Here is a 19,361-nt window from a genome sequence, read left to right on the forward strand (position 1 = left end):
TAGATCAGGCCTTTGATTCCATACTTCACTAGCTTACAGAAGAGAAAAAGAAATTTGGACATTCAAGAATACTTCATGCTGTTGTTTCATTTCTAGATCCTTCCAAATTCCTGGTTTGTCCAACTGCATAACTCTGAGGGAACCCAACTCTGAGGGGACCTATACCACTACTCATTTAAACAGGCCTTTATTATATCCTTGGGGATTTATTTTGAAACAGTTGGATGGCCCTTGCAGACCATGAAAGTGACCTAGATATACTAATGTATTCCGCTAAATGCTGTGCCTGTCTTTTTCTATTTTCAAGACAGAGTACTTTTTTTTGTAGTTTCGACATTGAGGTGACAGAAGAGTGCATCTCTTACTGGGTAGATCTTTTATGAAAATAAAAGAGAGGAGCATTTTGTACAAAATAAAGTAAGGTGGTCTTATTATTGTGCTGTCCTTCATGTATTGGATATGCAAGCTAACTCCTAAGTATATGCTAAAGGCATCATATCACTTTGACATCTGAAATTTCATGCCCTTGATCAGTGATAAAAGTAAAATTCAGATTTCTCGAAGAGCTTGCATCCACTGTGTATTACAATCTCTCCTAGCTTGCTGTGTTAAGTGAGAGCTAAATTCTGATCTTTTCCTTGCAGTAAGGCAGTTTGTGATAGCAAAAGTTGAATTGGTAGAAGCATGTGTCTGCATATCAGGGTTTTCTTTTCTTCCTTCCTAGCTGAAGAATATATCTCCAAGGAGCACTGAGTTGTTGACAGAGGGTGGCTGGCAGGTAGTTTTGCACCAGGGCTGAGGCAAACTTTTTTCTGTGTTTAGCCTTACGTGTCCATTATCTCTGATGCCATGATTTAGAGGTATGAGTACAGGGCCATTTTTGGCTTTGCTTTCTAGAAGGTTTTGGTTTCAGCAGCTAGACAGCAGACTTGGTCGTTCCATTCTGTAATTGTGTCTGTTTCTCCTTCATTGTCTTCTTGAAATTTTATGGAACAGGGGCTTCTGATGGTGAAGTCATTCATTTAGCTAATATTGTGGGGGAACTGAGACTAAGAACTGTGTTGCTTAGTAATGTATGACTCAGTTTGGCCTTATTTATAAGGGGTTATTTGCAGTGGAAGTAGATCAAACAGAGCTGTCAGGAGAACTAAACATAAAAAGCAACCAATTGCATAGATAAGGAGCATCCCAACAAAAATTTGAGCTCTATTAATATCTGTGAAAAGGCAACTCCTCCACTCCACCCTTGATTACACAGCTGTTCACTAAAGTCATGAACTTTAAGGTTAAAAGATCCACTGTGCAGGAAGGGAGGAGAGAAATTGGTGTAGGCTTGCTCAAAGTCAGAGTCTGCACCACATCGGCTGTAATTGGGTCACCCAAAACAAACCAGAGCAAAAACAGGTACTTGTGGAAAATGCCAAGTGTGGATAAGATAATATGTGCATAGGTTCCCTGGCCATTCCTTAATTGATTTCTTGGAGTATTTTGCCTGCTTTGGCTAATAAATCATACTTTGTTTTGGAGAAATGGCTTCTGTTTTATTGCACACTGTTGCTGTCCACAGAGTCCTAAAGGAAAATTCTTGTGGATGCCAAGCCCAGTTGGGTCTCCTCCGGAAAATGGTTCATCCCAACGCAGTGCAGTTCAGAGAGATGCCAGAAAGGGGGGGTTAGATTTCATATCCTACCCAAACATCTTCACCTCCATTCTGTGCTATTGAAAGGTGATGAAATTACCAAGCTGGAAAAGACTTTACAAGATGCAGGAAGTAACCTTTTTCTTCAATTTCCAACTTGCTTAGCACACCCAAAGTGCAATAGCAAATCATGGAGATGGCGTGAAGCAGAGACAGCAACCAGGATGGCTGATATGGTGCTTTTGGCTGTTAGTCGACTTCAGAAGTAATGGGGTCTCACTAGCAAGGAGCCTGCTTTCTAGCCATGCAGTCTGGCTCCTGTACAAAGGATGATCAGTTGATCTGAGAAATAAACAACTGATCTGAGACCAAATTTTGGCTAGTTCTATTAGTCAGGTCATAGAGCTGTACCATCTGAGTTTCTGCTGTTAAATATGAACTAATGTTTTCCTTTATCATATTAAGGAACTTTTCTCATGGTTTCATACAATTAAGATCCTTCTGATTAATTTTTGCACTTTCTATTTCTGTCTTAGAAAATGCAACATAATCTGGCTAGATTTCTGCAATTCCTTATAACATTACATGTATATTTTTGTCTGTGTAACCTGCCTTGGGATTTACTATGATTATCTGTGGAAAAAAACACAACTACACATGCAAATAACCTGTTAGACATCTAGCTGTAGGTATAGTTGCAGCACAAGCCCATGCAGGATGAAAAATTTTACCCAACAAAGAGAAGTTAGAAAAGTTGCTCATGCTACATTATACCATCTACTCATATTAGAGGAATACTTGAGGGATTTGGTAGAAATACTGCAGAATGTACCTTCACAGCGTGGAAAAGGCAAGTTGCCTATCTGAAAAACAGGCTTTGCTTGTGGAAAAAGTATTTCTGTAAACCACCTTTTAATAGAATATGCAAGAGGTATTCTACAGACTTCACATTTTCCAGTAGCAGTAAGTGCCATGCAATTTTAAGCAATCTTACATTAATAATACAAATTTGGCTCAATCGCAGTATCTACAAACATTCATTCCATTGGCACTGGCATTTAGTCACATGAACTCTTGATACGTGCAGTATATCACCCTGTTGGCAATCAAAGGAGCCAGGTAAGGTAATTACTGCACCCATTACAGTAGATCTGTGGTATATGCTGGGATAATTTGAAGTTGGTTGCCAATGAGTAATACATTGATCTGAATTATGGCCCATTCAGTGTCTTGTTGGAAGTGTGGCCTAGTTCTGTACCTCTGTGTCTGGCACTGGATTATTCTCCTCATATAATAATGATCTGTGTCTGTGGGTGCAATGACAGAAATTACAGACTCAAAGCCATGGTTGATGTTGGCACTGCTATGCTGGAAATGGAGTGGGAGGCCCCACTAAAAGGTTGGCCAAGCTTGATATACAGGTAGTCAAATGAGCATAGAAGGTGATTCTCATTCCCATGCATAGTGAGAGACAGACATTTGCATGCTGCTACTTCATTTGAATTCAAAGATTAAATTTTATTTGAACTATTCACCTTCATGAGAATTTGTACCATGACCTATTTTTTTTTCCCCTATGAATAAAGCTTCTGCCGTGGATACTAAGGCCAGAAGTAGAAGATTGAAACTTAATCAAATACATTATTCCTGTTTAGCTTCTGCGATCCCCTTAATGTATATCTCTCTGATAGAATCAAAGCCAAGTATCTTTGATTTTGGAAGAGTACATTGGCATTAAAATTAAGCAAATGTGTCGATGACCTGAGGACTAGGAAGGAAGATAAGCATTTGTTTAAGGATTTTCCTGCATCAAAGCCTATAAAAGTTTCTGTCATTCAATCAGGAAGCCAAGTACTCATCAGTTGATTTATATGACCAGTGACAGCTATCTGATACTGCACAGCTTTTGACTGTCAGACACTGCGTACTCACAGCCAGATCTCTGTTCATCCACAAAATGAAGGAAGTTTATAGAAAAATATGTTGTCAACTTCCATGTAATAATGTTAACTGCAACTACGAAGTGTATGTATATATGACGAGTGGGGTTTTAAGGAAGGACATGACTTTCCTTAAGACCAATTGATAAAGCTAGAAAGAAGAATAGATAAGCTCCATGTCTTAAGGAGCTGAAGAAGAGAGTAGGTTTGAAAACAGCCCCACAGGAGAATGTTTGGTTAACGATGAGGGTTTAAAAATATCTTGAATGATCGTGTTCTTTTCTTTGTTATAGGTCCCTCTGCTCGTTTGAATCATGTATAAAGAACAAGTAATTCGAAAATCTAACCCCATAAGCACCTATAATCATCATTCAAGATCTGAAGGGCAAAAAACATCAAGACATTTAGTTTATTCTTTTGTCTACACGCCAAAATAAGTTGTAGTTAATTTTCTTTGTGTTCCTGCATAATGGTTCTAAGGGGAAAATATGTTGCTCTGCTGTAAAGCTTCTGTGCCAAGGAATTGTGTTTTGCCTCTGAATATTTAAGGTTGCCAATAAACTATTCTTGTTGGCAGGTTAATAAGAATATAAACACTGTGCGGTCCTGTGTTCATACTTAATTGTGTTTATGGGCAAAATGAAAAGACTTTGCTAGCTATCTGAAAAGTAATATTCATTTCCAGTTCTGAAGAATATGTAACTGTTTCAAACCATATACTTCTTATTTGATTTAGAAAGGGCAGTAAATGATCAGGGGGAAAAAGGAGAATAAAGATCCGTAGAAAATAATCACAAGGAAAAGGTTGTAGTACATTATGAGGAACGTCAACTGTCATACGTGGAGTCACTGTTGTCTTTTTAAGATTAAGTGAATGTTTTATCTGTGGTGGAGCTCTGAGAAAGCAGTCAATCAAGAGTGAATGTGAGACTGTGTCTACTGCAGAGTGACTTATGGGGTATGACGTATCAAATACCTGTATGTGTAGATATACCGAGCCCTAGTCATGTTCACGGCACTTTAAGAACTGAGACACCTTAAAGAATCTCTATTTGCAGCAGACTGTGAGAGTTATAAATAAGACTTCAGAGTGCTCCATAGAGGTTCAGGATTTAGAATTTATTCCCGCACTGCAAAAGGAAGTGAAGCTGGTTTGCATTAGAAACCAGGACTTTGTCTCTTGGTCCAGTTGTGGGTACTTTCGCCATTTGCTTCCAGATTGTATGGTTGTTGTATGTTGTCTCATGAATATTTATAAGCAGCATCTTTCTCAAATGTTAACTACTTTGGTAGTTGCTGTTGTACATATTTTGACAATCTTTCATTGAATTGAAATGATTAACTTATAAAGGAGAGATCAGAAATGCTTTTTCGTATTTCCCGTATTGTAATGAAACTGAGGAAGATGAAGTTTGTACATTTACACTTTTATAATCACAGATCAGAGTGTTGGTAGATTTTTTTTTTTTTTTTTTTGAGGCTCAAATTTAAAATGTATAGCTGTGTAATGTTGAAAGCGAGAGAATATTTAGCCATCTGCATTTAATATGACTGTATATTATATATTGTAAAATATTGATGTCTGTTAGTGCCACAAATAAAAATAAAATGAAAACATGGCTTGAAAGACTCTTTTTGCCAACTGCTTTCCATTTACAAAAAGAAATTGGAACTAGAGATGGACTTAAGCAAACCATTATGCTGTGTTTGATATCTCGGCTCTAACAAAAAATGTCTCAAAATGAGAATCATGATAGTGGTTTTATACATTATGGTATTAATCTGCTGTAGATCCAGTTCATCATTAGGGAAGCTAATACATTCAGAATTAGGTTGCTCTTTCGTGCCCTGCGTTAAATAAAATAACTTCTGTTGACTGGTTAGCTTTCTTTTTCCTTGAAAATCTTCTCAGTGTGCTTTAGATAAGAAATATTAAAATTGTATTGCAGGAAAGGATGCAGGCTCTAATGGCTTGAATACTGAACAGGTTGTCCCTCCAGTAGCTAAAACAGCTTCCTTGCTGAGGTGCAGAAAGATATAATACACTGCAGTTCTTTTGTTGTTCTTAGTGTTGTCTGAAGGCCCTGCCTCTATAGCTCTTCATTCCTAATGCCCCTTTTATTTAACAAATTGTATAGATATATACTTTTCAATGTAAAGGATCCAAAACTGGATTTTGAGATAACAAGAAACTCCGGTCTTTGTGATTCGAATGTTTCATCTGGCTTTATAGAACTAGAGTTTATAAAAGATTTATGCTTGAATAAACTGCTGATTATCGAATTCTCGTGGCTAAAATACTTTAAGATTAAGAACAGTGCGAGATGAGATCTCACCTTTGCTGTCCTGCGGGCTCACTCACAGCTTAAGCTAAAAATGGAAAGAGAGTTCAGCTGTCTACAATAGGAAGCTGGACTGGGTGTGCATTCCCTTCTCTTTCTGATGTGCTGTTAACATTGCCATCCTAGGTGTTGTAGAATTCCTGGTAGACAATTTAAGCCCAGACAAATGCAAATTTTGATATAAACCCATTTTCAAGAAAGTCTAATTATAGGCATGACTCTTCCATACAATAACTTTCTATTAAGGCTTGCAGCAGTCTTCACTTGGGAAGTAAGCATATGTTGTTAGTGGTTGGTGCATTTCAGGCAAGTGCTTTTGAATCTGCTTATCCTGTCACCCACACTTTTACCATGATTCAGGACTTGAGAACTGGGTTGCTACTGGATGCAGTGAATCTGGGAGATGAGCTCCATCATAAAGTAACGTTCAGTCCAAGGAACCATGCTGGAGTTTGTCCTAAGTCGAAAGAAAGACCCTGAAATGTGTATGATAAAGATGTTATTCCTCAATCAAGTATTTTGATCCATGTAGGTCACTCCAAAAGTAATTCCTCCTATATATTTCCATGGAAACTACAATAAGGAGCAAAATAGCATTATCATTTGATAGAGCAAATTCTCAGCTATGAAACACAATTCTTCAATGTAGTCACCACTGTTAACTAAACATTTTTGCCAGCAATGAACAAGAACCTGCAAGCTGTGCTAGTAAAAATCCACGTGGTCATCTGGTACGTGATTTGTCTTTCACACTGCTTTTGCCATTGCTGAAACACACCACTCTCCTGTGCACACATCCACTGTTTGGTCTCTATAAATGTTCAGCAAGTGTCAATGAATGTCAGTGTCATTTTCTGTATGGAGGAATTCAGTGACACACCTGTACTTCCACGTCCGATGCCATTTTGTCAGACTGCCCCTTTGCTGCCATTTGTTGCACAGCAACATGTGATGGAATATTGACAGGAAGGTTCATCTTCTACTGCCATACTGCCACCATCTGCCTCTGATGGCATGGGCCAACATCATAACATAGGAGGCATTATTTTTGAAGCAGCCTTGGTATATTTCTGCTCCTGTTGGTCTACTTTGCTAGTGTAAACACAGCCTATGTCTAGAGGTCTACCTGCCACCTAGGTTAGTCCTTGACGTGTCCTTTCATGGCACTTGTAGGTAGAAAACCCGCAGGCAGTTTTTTTGAAGGACTGAAATCAGGGCAGCAAGCTCTGTTTTCCTCCTGTTTGTCTCTTGGCCTACATTCCCTTAGCTCAGTTCAACCAGAAGAAAGAGTCTGATACGCTTCTGCTTCTTCTGGTCCTTTATATTGTCCTTTAATGTGGGTAAGATATATTTAAATGAGGTGAAAAATAGCATCACCAGGGAAATGGGATGGAGAATTTGGATTTGCTATCTTCATTCCTTGTATAGGGATAAATCAATGATCAGGGCTTAGAGAATCTATTCTTATGTCTCAAACAAAATTTGTAGCTACCCTTCTTTTTTACATGTTTGTTTGTTTGTTTGTTTGTTTGTTTTCTGAGCTCAGAATATCACTCAACCATAAAGAAAGCATTAAGTAGCTCTGAATAAGTATCTAGTCTGCATGAGCTGTTTGACTTAGGGGACTTCATTATAGATTCCTTCTTCTTGAACAGCCAGCTTGCTAATGTTGGTCATGCAAAGTACTGCATAAAAAGGCCTTTTGACATGGACGTCCACCTACAGTTTTGAACATGGCATGTTTTAACTTCCCTGGGTCATACAAGTGATTGGTACAATTTATGTGATATTTACTGCAGTGAAAAAATTGGCACTTCATCAGTGTGTAGGAAGATGGAAGAGAACGAGATGTAATTATGAAACAATGGAAAATGCCACCAGAGATAGTCTGTGATGTGTTTCTTCCTATCACTCCAGAAGAGAATCAGTTCTGTTGTTTAGTGTTGCTTAGCAGTTAAGTGTGTGTTTTAATTTGAATGCAAAAATGTGCACACATCTCTGTTTGAGTCAAAGTTTGTCTGAATGAAATGTTCATAATTTGGTACTTCGTTGTTGCAGTATGAAAAATAGTTGTCTTTGACAACAGTAAATGTGCATTTTAAAGTACAATTTCTTTACTCATCTCTGTTCCTCCTCTGAGTTATGTATGTGCTATGTGTACCAGTGTCCTTTGCCTCTGAGATGTGCACTAAGATTTATGAGAATATTCCTGTTCTTACTTCATTTGTTACTGTTGGGCACACACAATAAAATATGGAAGGCTGCATCCTACAGCTGTAGCTGCCATCGTGGTTGCATTTCCCCACTTGCAGAAAATGACCTTTCCAATGGCAGTGTTTCTTTCTGAGATAAAACGAAAAAAGGAATTCCTGGATTTTCAGGAGCACTCACCTGGATTTGGTAGAGCATTGTTCAGTTTGCATTTCTCTGTTGCTGAATAGGGCACAGAGGGTTGATTTGTTGCTGATGCCCTCGTTTGGCTTGAAAAAGTTTCCGTGTCATTGCATTCATGGGGCTGGTCAACAAAGCATGCTAAGATGGATAAACCTTTCTAAGAGCAACAAGGTATATATATATATATTGTTATTGCTACTAGATATTTTTAAGTATTTCTTAGAGCAGTATAATTTGGTTTAAATACTAACAGACTGCGTGATGCTGTGCCGGATGTAGAAGTCACACTCTCCTGGTTTTGTCCAGCAATTAAGGGGGTTTGTGCTTTTATTTAAGCTCCTTTCATGACAGCAGCCTTTTTATCCTATGAATCAGGAACTTTCAGAAAGGCAGCAACCAAGTTCTGATGCAGTCACAACAGCTACATGCAGTCATTGCTGAAAGTGATGTCGAATCTAGGTCCAGAGAATGTCTTCAGCCAATTTCTTTTGCTTTTTTTTTTTTCCCCTTCTTTACTTTAATTGTCTGTATGCTTGTAAAAACATGCACGTGCCATGTCTCTTTTCTGAGGTCTTTATTGTGTTTGAGGACCTAAAAGGTTTTCCCCTGAACAAGCATAACGTTGTTGCATTTATATATCAGACTGAAAGAGGACATTATTTCTGCACAAACACACTGTCCACTTTGCAATTCAGGAATTGAGAAACGGAAACCGTGCTGAAAGAACAAGCCTGTGGAACATCCTTGTCTTCTATATTGTAACCTGTGTTTACTGCTGTACAAACAAAGCAAACACAGTGCAAAGACGCCTGGCTTTCCTTTGTCTGATTTCATGCATTCAACAGAGGAGTTTCTGTCAGATGTGCTTGGATCTGTTCCTTGCAGTGCTTGGCACAGTGAAAGGGGGATACAACTGCAGTACCCAGGTCCCAGGAAAAAGCAGTCTGCACAGTTTCCTCTTATTCTTAAACGGGAGGTAATGGTATGGGGAGATTTAAATGGATGTATCTGCCCCCAGACAAAATCTTTTGTAAGCCAACAAGCTGCAGCCTTCCACCAACACACTGCAGTGAAAACAACACAGAGGAGGGCACCTGATCAGCAGTCACAGCACCGCAGAACCATAGATTGGTTTGAGTGGAATGGACCATAAGGAACCCATGCCATGGGCAGGGCTGCCACCCACCAGCTCAGCTGCCCAAGGCCCCATCCAACCTGGCACCTCCAGGTATGGGGCACCACAGCTTCTCTGGGCAACTGTGCCAGTGCTCCACTGCCCTCTGAGTGAAGAATTTCCCCCTGACATCTAACCTAAATCTCCCCTCTGTTAGTTTAAAACCATTTCCCCCTTGTCCTGTCCTCATGAAAAGTCCTCTGAAACCAGTATGCTTGGTGAACACACTGGATGTTGGCAGTCACTGCAGAGACCCTTGATTGCAGATACCTCTGTTAATACAACCGCTCAAGACGAGTGCACTGTAGATCCTTTGCTGATGAAATTCAGCCTTCCCCACAACTCTAGTCCCCCCACCAGCCCCAGCTCTGGGCACAGCCTGTGTTTTCTCTGACCAGCAGATGCTGAGCACAGGCCAGTATCTCTGCTGCCCGCGCAGTGCATATTTCCTTGCTCATTAGCCCTTGCTGTTAACATTCCGAACATTTTAGCTTATGGAAGGAACTGTCAAAGGCAATTTGCAGATAGCCAGTGCTACAGAAGTGCAAAGAGTTATATTTTTATGTGTTAATGAATAATTTAGCAACAATTCTGTGTTATGTAAAATTACTGCCTTAGTGCTGCTGGGGCTGGTGTTGGTACAAAGTGTTCTTCTAAGCCCAGTTACACAAGTTAAAGCTTGCTAGTTTTATCCTATGTGTCTGCCTTGAGACAGAATTTCTCCAGATTCAGGCTGGGAATTAGATCTTTCAATCCAGGAGAGGGCTGTTCCTTTCTCATTCTCATTTATAGTCCTGATTATCACAGTGCTTTTCTAAACAGTCAGTTCTACACAGGAGAGTATATATCGAGTAGTGCAGGTTTTCTTCACTGAGAAGGATGAGATGTAATTTTTTTCCATAGAAACACCATGGAAATCGTCTGTTTTCACAGACCTTTGCTTTGTATGAAGGAGCAAACTAAGATACCATGTGGAGCAGCCACAGGTTTCGCTCCCTCTCTTGTGAATGAGTCCTGTGCACATATTTTGGTAGAGAGCACAGAATGTGGACAGTTTTGAGTGTATCTTATTTTAGTTTCAGGTTGAAAATTGCTCCCCTGAGATTATTCTATGCTCAGAGTGGGATTGAAAGATGGGGGAATGACAACAAACCGCTATTATCCCCACCCACAAGCTCACTTGTACAGAGAAAGTGAGATTGAAATGCTATTGTATTTGAGTACCAGAACATGTCCAGAAGTGGAGAAAGACTCATGGGTTTTCTTAAGACTCTGCATCTCGGCTGCTGCTTCTGCTGTGTGCTACAAGTGTTGCCAAGAGATGCTAAGCTGAAAATGCAAATAAGTTCAGAGCTGAGGGATCAAAGAGCAATTAAATTAAAAACTGCTGACAGGTCAATCTTAATAGTCATTTCCATGCTGAAATAAGTCAATAAATCTTAGCTTGCAATAAATCTTACCACATAAAGGTGGGCTTGCATAACAGGAAAATGTAGTAAAATATAGCAATATATTTTATGCAAATGTTTTTTAGAAGTAATGAGTAGCATGTTTTATTCATATTGTCCTGGCATCAAAGCGGTCAAGAAGACATTGGACTTCTGGAATGGGTTAATCTTCTGCAGCAGAAGCATGCTGAGCTGGCAGAATGGCTTCTATTTATGTTACTCTTTGCTTATATTTGTAAATACAACCCTTAATTGAGCTCCTGAGCCCAGTTGTGTTTGGTGCTGTGCAAACACAAGTGACTGTCCCTGCCCCAAAGACCTTTACAAACCAGAAGAGTCAGGAAGAGGGTCAGAGGGAAGCAGAGTGTTCAAGTGCCTTGCTTGAGGTGGCAGAGGCACAGCTAGGACTTGGGATGGGAATCAGAAAATATGTGTGTCATAGCTTGGCCATGTTTCCCAGTCATGCAGCTTCCTGGACTGTGCGGAGCAGCTATGGATCAAATAAGAAACAAATGTATAGTTCTGGTGACAGGGATGCAGGGAAAGCAGCCATTCAGCTGGCTGTCAGAGTGGCTTGGGTTAGAAAGGACCTCAAAGCTGACCCAGCCCCAACCCCCTGCTATGGGCAGGGCTGACACTCACCAGCTAAGGCTGCCCGGGGCTCCATCCAACCTGGTCTTGAGTGCCTCCAGGATGGGACATCCTTAATGTGCTCTCATGTTTTTATTTATTCACCCTATTGGATGAGGTTTTAGATGAACCTGCTCTTACTTATATCCAAACTAGACAAGTCTCCAGCAAACACACAGTAGAAAAGCTGGAGTTCTACTGCTCGATCTGAAACAGGTTTTCTGCACAGCTGAAGTTCCCAAATCATTGAATAGCATCTGTGCCTGTCACAGCTTCCAACCCACCTATGGCTATTCTCCAGTTATCCTGGGAGAATTATACTGCTTCTAACAAAGGTCAGAACTCAGCAAAGTAATTGCACAAGCAAGAAAAAGGTCTGTACTTATGTTTTTGCCCTACTTTGTTCTCTTTTTGCATTGACTCTGAAAAACCCTTCTTGAGCTTGTGTAGCCTCCTTTGCGGTACAGGCCTTCATCTTCTGAATGCTTCTCCTTATGCTCTAAGATGACATGGAGCCCAGTCCAGGGTAATGACATGCTGCATGACCCCAAAGCTGGGCACAAAGCATGAGGATTTTTGTGTTTCTCAGGATGCTGCTGTCACATTGCATCACTGAAGTACCTCCTCTTTTTAACGAAGAGAACGTTCCCCACCATTGCCAAAATGGGATTGCTGGTACTTGCCTGATGTGAGCAGGACAGTTAATTGTCACCAATAATCAAAGGTGGAATTAGGAAAAAGTTTTAAGAGGAGATTTCTCTCAGGAGCAGATAGCACTGCTCCCCAACACAAACCATTCCGTTGAAGCAACAGGTGGAATGCGTGAAGAAACCCATCATCCCAAATCTTCCAGACCTCAGCAGAGGATCAGATGCATCATCAGCAATGAAGATGAGGTTCATAACCTGATGAGGTTCAACAAGGCCAAGTGCAAGGTGTGCCGGAGCAATCCCAGGTGTTTATACAGACTGGGCAAAGAACCCCTTGACAGCAGTCCTGTGGAGAAGGACTTTTGGGTCCTCATAGACAAGAAGCTGGACATGAAGCAGCAGTGTGCGCTTGCAGCCCAGAAGGCCAGCTGTGTTCTGGGCTGCATTAAAAAAAGGGTGGCCAGCAGGGAGAGGGAGGTGATTGTCCCGCTCTGCTTGGCTTTTGTGAGGCCCCATCTGCAGTGCTGCGTCCAGGCGTGGGGCCCCCAGTATAAGAAAGACACAGAGCTCTTGGAACAAGACCAGCAAAGGGCCACTAAGATGATCAGAGGGCCGGAGCACCTCTCCTATGAGGAAAGGTTGAGGGAATTAGGCTTGTTTAGCTTGGAAAAGAGGAGGCTCCAAGGAGACCTCACTGTGGCCTTCCAGTACTTGAAGGGAACATATAAACAAGAGGGGGAACGGCTGTTTATGAGGGTGGACAGTGACAGGACAAGGGGGAATGGTTTAAACTAAGGGGAGGTTTAGGTTAGATATTAGGAGGAAATTTTTCACTCAGAGGGTGGTGATGCACTGGAACAGGTTGCCCAAGGAGGACGTGGATGCCCCATCTCTGGAGGCACCCAAGGCCAGGCTGGATGTGGCTCTGGGCAGCCTGGTCTGCTGGTTGGTGACTGCACATAGCAGGGGGTTGAAACTGGATGAACGCTGTGGTCCTTTTCAACCCAGGCCACTCTGTGATTCTATGATTCTATGAAGATGATGAGTCAGGGCCATGAAGTCAGAAGGCTGCTGTGCAGGGTAATGAGGGTTGCATTTTTGTTTGTAAGGTTATTGCCACTGCCCTGTAGCTTGGTCTGCACTTGATATCAGAGATTCCACAGCCTCTCCACAGAAGCTCTTCTCCTCTCCCACCTCAACCCTCAGCTATGCAGGGAAACCCACATGAAGCAGCTGCAAATCTAGGAGGTGGTCTGTGGCATAGGGCTTCCATTACAGCAGAAAAGCATGCCTGCTGATGTGCCCCATGTTTAGCAGTGAGCACCAGAAGATTCTGCAGCACAAGGCTCCAATATTTCCAGCCTATTCACTTATGAAGGTGGGCTTTTATACTATTGAGCTTGTCTTTGAAATTTATCCTTATAGATTGTGTGTTGGTACAGGTATTTCCACTTAGGGGTGTGATATTTTTCACTGAAATAAATGGGTCCAAATGACTGCCGGTTGGGGACACTTGCACTGGCAAAGAGGAACCTCTACCAGTACAACTTGTTTGCCTTCTAGTATGGATATGGAAATTTCTGCATAAACATCTTTCTACCTGGAGAAGCCATACCATTTTTACTCTACCAGCCTAACTACAGCTCTGTGCTTCCAGGCCTTCACATTGGTACAACATCTGTGTAGCAAAACCCTCATGATGGCCAGGGCCTTGCCATGCCAAAAAGAGCTGCAGAGAGCACTTTTGCTCACTTTTACTGCCTGGTACAAATAGCTGCATACCTAGCACCAGTGGGCAGGCAGTTCTGCCATATCTGGAAGCAGATGGCGGGTAAAATGAGAGACAATTTTTGCAGCATGCTGCAGTGAGGAAGAGTTACTCTTGTGATGTCTGCCCCAGCCTGGTGTTACAGAGCAGAATACAGCTATGGTAGCAGAGCAGTGTAACTGAGTGTCTCTGGGCTCACACACACATATCTCCAGTTCACCACAGCACTGCAAAGCAGCAGAAAGCCATTACCCTGTGAGCAGCCTGTGCCTAGTAACATTGTCATGTACAGGCAGCATCTGCCAGGCAAAAGGAAGGAGAAATATGACTTTTAATGACAGTCAGCAGTTAACATAAAGCTTTTCACCTTAAAACACGTTGCAAACTCCAGTTATATTTAAACTCATTTCACCAGCATATGTGTGTGCAAGTTTGTCTGTGTGGGCACTCTGCTTCTCATAAGCTCTGCATAAGCAGAAAAGCAGACAGCACTCAGATGGTAAGTGCATGGAGCAGGAGAACCATGTGGACAAGGGGTTGGAAAGTTGCTTGTTGCCCGTAGTTGGATGGGAGGGAAGGGACAGGCATCGTAGGCTCCCAGCTTCAGCTGCATTGAACCACAGGATCAACCTCTCTGTCTCTGGACTAAGGTAATTGAGGAATAGGGTCAAAATGGCTTTACAACACCTGCAGACAGTGGGATTTCTTATTGATAGAGTATGCAAGTTGATGACCCAAATCCTTTCCTGCTATATACAAATGCAGTTCTAATCTCTTGAATAATTTAGAGGCTGCTTTGACAGCGTGAAAAAGAGATTAATTCACCTGCTGTCCTGACGGCCATGATGAGAAAATGACAAAGTCAGAGCAGCAGCTCAGTGTTTATGAGGCTGCAGACACAAGTCTTACTCAGCCACAAAGCTCTGCGTGCCTTGAAGCCGAGTTTCGGGGTGAAGGTCACTGCCCTGCCAGTAACCACAATGCTTGTCACATGAAGTTTTAATCAGCACACTCTGAGCAAATATACCTCCAGCACTGCACTGTTAAATACGATGAATAATAGCATTTGCGCTACAGGTGACTGTAGGTCTTCATTGCTAAATCAGCTCTGCCTGTTTACCTTTCAGTTACAGCTTAATTATACGAAATGTTCCATATCCCAACTTTTCCCACATCAGAGACTTGAAGAAACCATTTTCCTGTAGCACTGCATGTGAAGAGGTAACGTTTCTTCATTTGCCTCACATATCAAAATTCAAGGCAATCAGTCATTCATTCTACATCATAAATAATACATGCACCCAACCAAACACAAAAGGCTGTACTTCAGACCGCTTTCCCTTCACACTTTAATAAGACCATCCTTATTTCAAGATGAAATGTGCAGTCTCATATTTAAATCATTTGGTTCCAGTGTGGTATTTCATCTCATTTTGCAAGGTCGGGGTAGCCAAAGTGCTCAAAGAAAGAAAGAAAAGTGAAGACTTTATCAGCAGAACAAACACAACTGATTCATGTTAAAGAGGAGATAGGTTAGCTATAAAGGGTAAATGCTTGCTGGGGATTTGCAAGGGAGCTATACATCAGCGCTGTCAGACCATGGTGGGTTGCTCTATCCCCGTAGTACAGGCTTTCTGCAGTAATGAGCTCCTCTCCTAGCCGTTTCTAATGTGTTTTGCTGAAAGGGAAGCAGTCAGATTCCAAAATGGATGTGGCTTCTATTGGGAATTTTTGAGAAATGGGAAAAATCACCCAAAGAAAGCAAAATTCCTTGATCTCAGTATATGACAGGGAGCTAAAATCTCCGAGTTTCCAAGCAGTTTCTGGCTGATTTCCACTGTGGAACACAAGATGGTCCCCAGCCCTCAGAAGCCTGACTTACATTGCAGCCTCCTTGTTAGGAGGAGTTAGACATCCTTATTAGACATCCTTATGGACCCAGGCAAGTTGCTTAACTCTCACATACCCTGGTTTTCAATCCCTTGTTTGTATAAGGTATCCCCTCTCTTAGACTCCTGTGTTCCATCTGCTTCAAAATAAAACTCTCAGAGAACAAGAAATTGTCCATACTCCTATTTACTTGGTAAGCAAAGGGAGGTCCAAGTCTTGGGCAGCAGATGTGATCATCTTAACATATCTGTATTATAATAATAAGTTGATTAATTTAATCTATGTAGCTTCCTAGAAGGGAAACTGCAGATGTTTACGATGAGTTCCTGGCTCATAAAGGTGGTGTGGGTAGTGTTTGTGTGAGGCACTTGGTAGATCAAAGGTGCTCAATTGCTGTTACTGCCGTGAGATCTCAGCAAGTTCTTGTGGAAGTGAATTGGGAACAGGAATATTAAGTAAAAGGCACAACTCATTAGCATTAGCACAAACAGAAGCAGGACCTCAATCACAAGCAGTTTCCAAATGAGTGTAGGACAAAAATTTGACAGGCAAAGTGCAATACATTCTAGTGTTGTCTCTTTGTAACCATTTAACCAAAAGAGAAGGTTACCAACAGAACCACAGAAAGGCGCTGATGACTGAATTCTAAAACCAATATAGAGAAAAGATTCCCAAACACCACATGCTCTTTAATGAAATTAAAACTGAATATATTTGTTATCTTAAACCATGGTGCTCCTACAGTAACCTGGGCAATAGAGACGACTTTCAGCAGGGATAATGTTGGCACGGAACAGCTGCAGAATCGTGTGATGAAAACACACAGAAGCCTTATGCCTTGTCCCCTGGTTATACCCACAGTAGATTTGCTCAGTTGGATTAATCTGTGATTCACAGAGCTGCTCTTTAGAGGACAAGATGTACAAGGAGCAGTCGAGGTCCCTGGATTGGTTGAGCCCAGAGCAGAGGAAATGAGGGGATGCCTCATGGCCACCTCAGCTCCACACAGGGAGCGGAGGGGCAGCGCTGAGCTCGGCTCTCTGTGACAGTGACAGGGCCCGAGGGAACGGCATGGAGCTGTGTCAGGGGAGAGCCGGGCTGGGTATCTCCACCAGAGATCAGTGGGCACGGAACAGGCTGCCTAGGGCAGTGAGCATGGCTCCAAGTGCTGGAGTTCAAGGAGTGTTTCAACAACATTCAGACATTGAGTTTGAATTTTGGGCAGTCCTGTGTGGAGCCAGGAGTTGGACTCGATGATCATTATGGGTCATATCCAGCTCAAGATACTCTATGATTCTACGATTGATTCCCTGATGCTCCTCATAGGACCTTTCAAGAAAGGAGACCAGAATCAAAAGCCTTTAAGCAGAGCAAAGTAGGCTGAGGTAGAGGACTACTGGCAGCAATTGGAAGACTTTAACTGAAGTAGGCTCATTCAATAATGGCACAGTTTTGGTTAGCTATGGTCTTTTAGACGGGCAGTTTCTCTTTTCCACCACACCTCCTTCTACAAGCCTGTTCTCGGAAGCCCACCAGTGTGGTTCTGGGATGTGGACCGATGTCCTCAGCTCCCACCACCTTGCACACAGCCCTATTTCCAGCTGTAAGGCTTGGGACCCAAGATGCCGCTTATGGCATCACTGCTTGGGGAAAAGGTCAGAGATTTGCAGAATTTCAGGTCTCCTCATAGCCTACACAGCCAGGCCACAATGATCTACAGACCATAGAGCATTCACTGGCTTCTGCTGAAGATTATTCATGAGAGGAATAGTTTTATTTCCACCTCCGATTATCTTTTCTAATGCCGAAAGCAAAAAATAAACAAAAACTCTTTAATAATGTGTTTTATTCAAGTCTGTGTGTTCAAGATACAGCAACCCACTTAAAAAATAAAACATTCATAGTGGACCAAGTGAAGAATTATCCTACTTACACCACATACTCTTTCCTTTTTTTTTCTCTCTCTTCTAAGCTGATAAAAGATGACAGATTGAGACAAACATGTTTCTGAAAAGCCCTTTTTATGAAAAAATCTAGAAATAGAAATAAATATGAAGAATGAGCTGCACTGGCTGCCTTATATCTAAAGTAAGCCAAGCTGAAGTAGAATGGGGAAGGTATTAGACAAATACATGTGCACAAACACACTTGCACACAGATCAAAGGAAGAAAGCAAGCAAGAATTATACCTCCTGAGGAGGCTAAAACAGAAACCTATGAGTGATGGATTAGGAAATAAGAGTCCTCAATACATTCATTCAAATATGCATCCTCTGTTGGACACTGACAAGCTCGTCAGACTTACTGAAGTATCAGCTGAAAACCTCCAGAATGTGTACAGAGCCTCAAGCTCCTCACAGGGAGTGGAGGAGCAGTGATGAGCTCTGCTCTCTGGTGATAGCAACAGGATCCAAGGGATCAGCATGGTGCTGCATCGGAGAGGGTCAGGTTGGATGTTAGGAGAAGGTTCTTCACCAGAAGGTGATGGAACAGGCTGCCCAGGGCAGTGGGCATGGCTCCAGGTACTGGAGATTAAGAAGCATTTCGACAACATTCCCAGACATAGGGTTAGAATGTTGAATGGTGCTGTATGGAGCCAGGAGCTGAACTCAGTGATTCTTATTGAGTCCCTTTTGATTCAGAAATATATTCTGTATTTCTGTGACTCTATGATTCTATAAAATCCTGCCATCCTCAGAGCCCCCAGGCTCATTCAGCATCATTAGCAATGTCTAAAAATGCATGATTTGTTATTTCTCCACATCTCACACCTTCCAAGCTCTCCCTCCATAATCAGTGACAGTTCACACCTCCCCTCTCTCTGCAAATACTTTTCAAACATCAATAAATATTTTCTTGTCTCCAGATCCCAGCCTAACTTCATCCCTGGTCTTGCACCACACATCTGAAGCCAAAGACTGAGGTTTTCCTTATAAACACCCTCCCCAGCTTCTCTAGCTCTTTTAGCAAGCAGCTGGGTCAGCTGCCAGGATAACCTGGCTCCTCCTGGAAAACAACCAAATGAGTCTGGCTTTCTTCCTCCAGAGGTGGCAGGTCTTTCCAACTGTCTGGATGGCTCCAGCTTCCTAGAGGGATTTTTCTGATGCTCAAATAAACCTTAAGGAGGGAAGGAGCAGTAAAGTGGATGCTGCTACAAAGAGGCCTGATATGTGAGGTGGTGGGCAAAACTAAAAATTCATTTTTGCCTGATCACAGGCAAACATTTTATCTTATTGGAAATTTACAGCAAAGGAGGGAAGCTGCTTTTCAAAGGCAGCATTGTGCAGTATGTCTCCTAGAATACAGCTGGGCCTCTTGGGGTGGCCTCAGAGCCACTCATGCTGCCCCTCAGGAAGGAGAGTCATTGATGATGGCTTTATGCTCATTTTACATACACCGTCCCAGATCCAGCTGGATTTGGGCCAGTTTCTGATGTGATTATGGTTCTTTGTAATGATCTGACCGAAGATAGTTAAAGGGGCATAG

The 19,361-nt window shown here is 41.9% G+C and overlaps 1 protein-coding gene across 7 annotated transcripts in view; it reads left to right on the forward strand.

The window, feature by feature from the left end:
* COBL (cordon-bleu WH2 repeat protein) overlaps positions 1 to 5,194 on the forward strand; it is a 150,677-nt gene extending 145,483 nt beyond the window's left edge. For all 7 annotated transcript variants that reach the window (XM_042839621.1, XM_042839622.1, XM_042839628.1 and 4 more), the window contains one exon: positions 3,873 to 5,194. In XM_042839621.1, coding sequence (XP_042695555.1) covers positions 3,873 to 3,890 — 18 coding nt within the window. In that variant the 3' untranslated portion in view covers positions 3,891 to 5,194. The remainder of the gene's footprint in view (positions 1 to 3,872) is intronic.
* The last annotated feature ends 14,167 nt before the right edge of the window (positions 5,195 to 19,361 follow it).

The sequence above is a fragment of the Centrocercus urophasianus genome, unplaced genomic scaffold (genome assembly GCF_019232065.1).
Source record: "Centrocercus urophasianus isolate 14NV4802_14NV808 unplaced genomic scaffold, USGS_Curo_1.0 seq_11, whole genome shotgun sequence".
NCBI classification, from domain to species: Eukaryota; Metazoa; Chordata; class Aves; order Galliformes; family Phasianidae; genus Centrocercus; species Centrocercus urophasianus.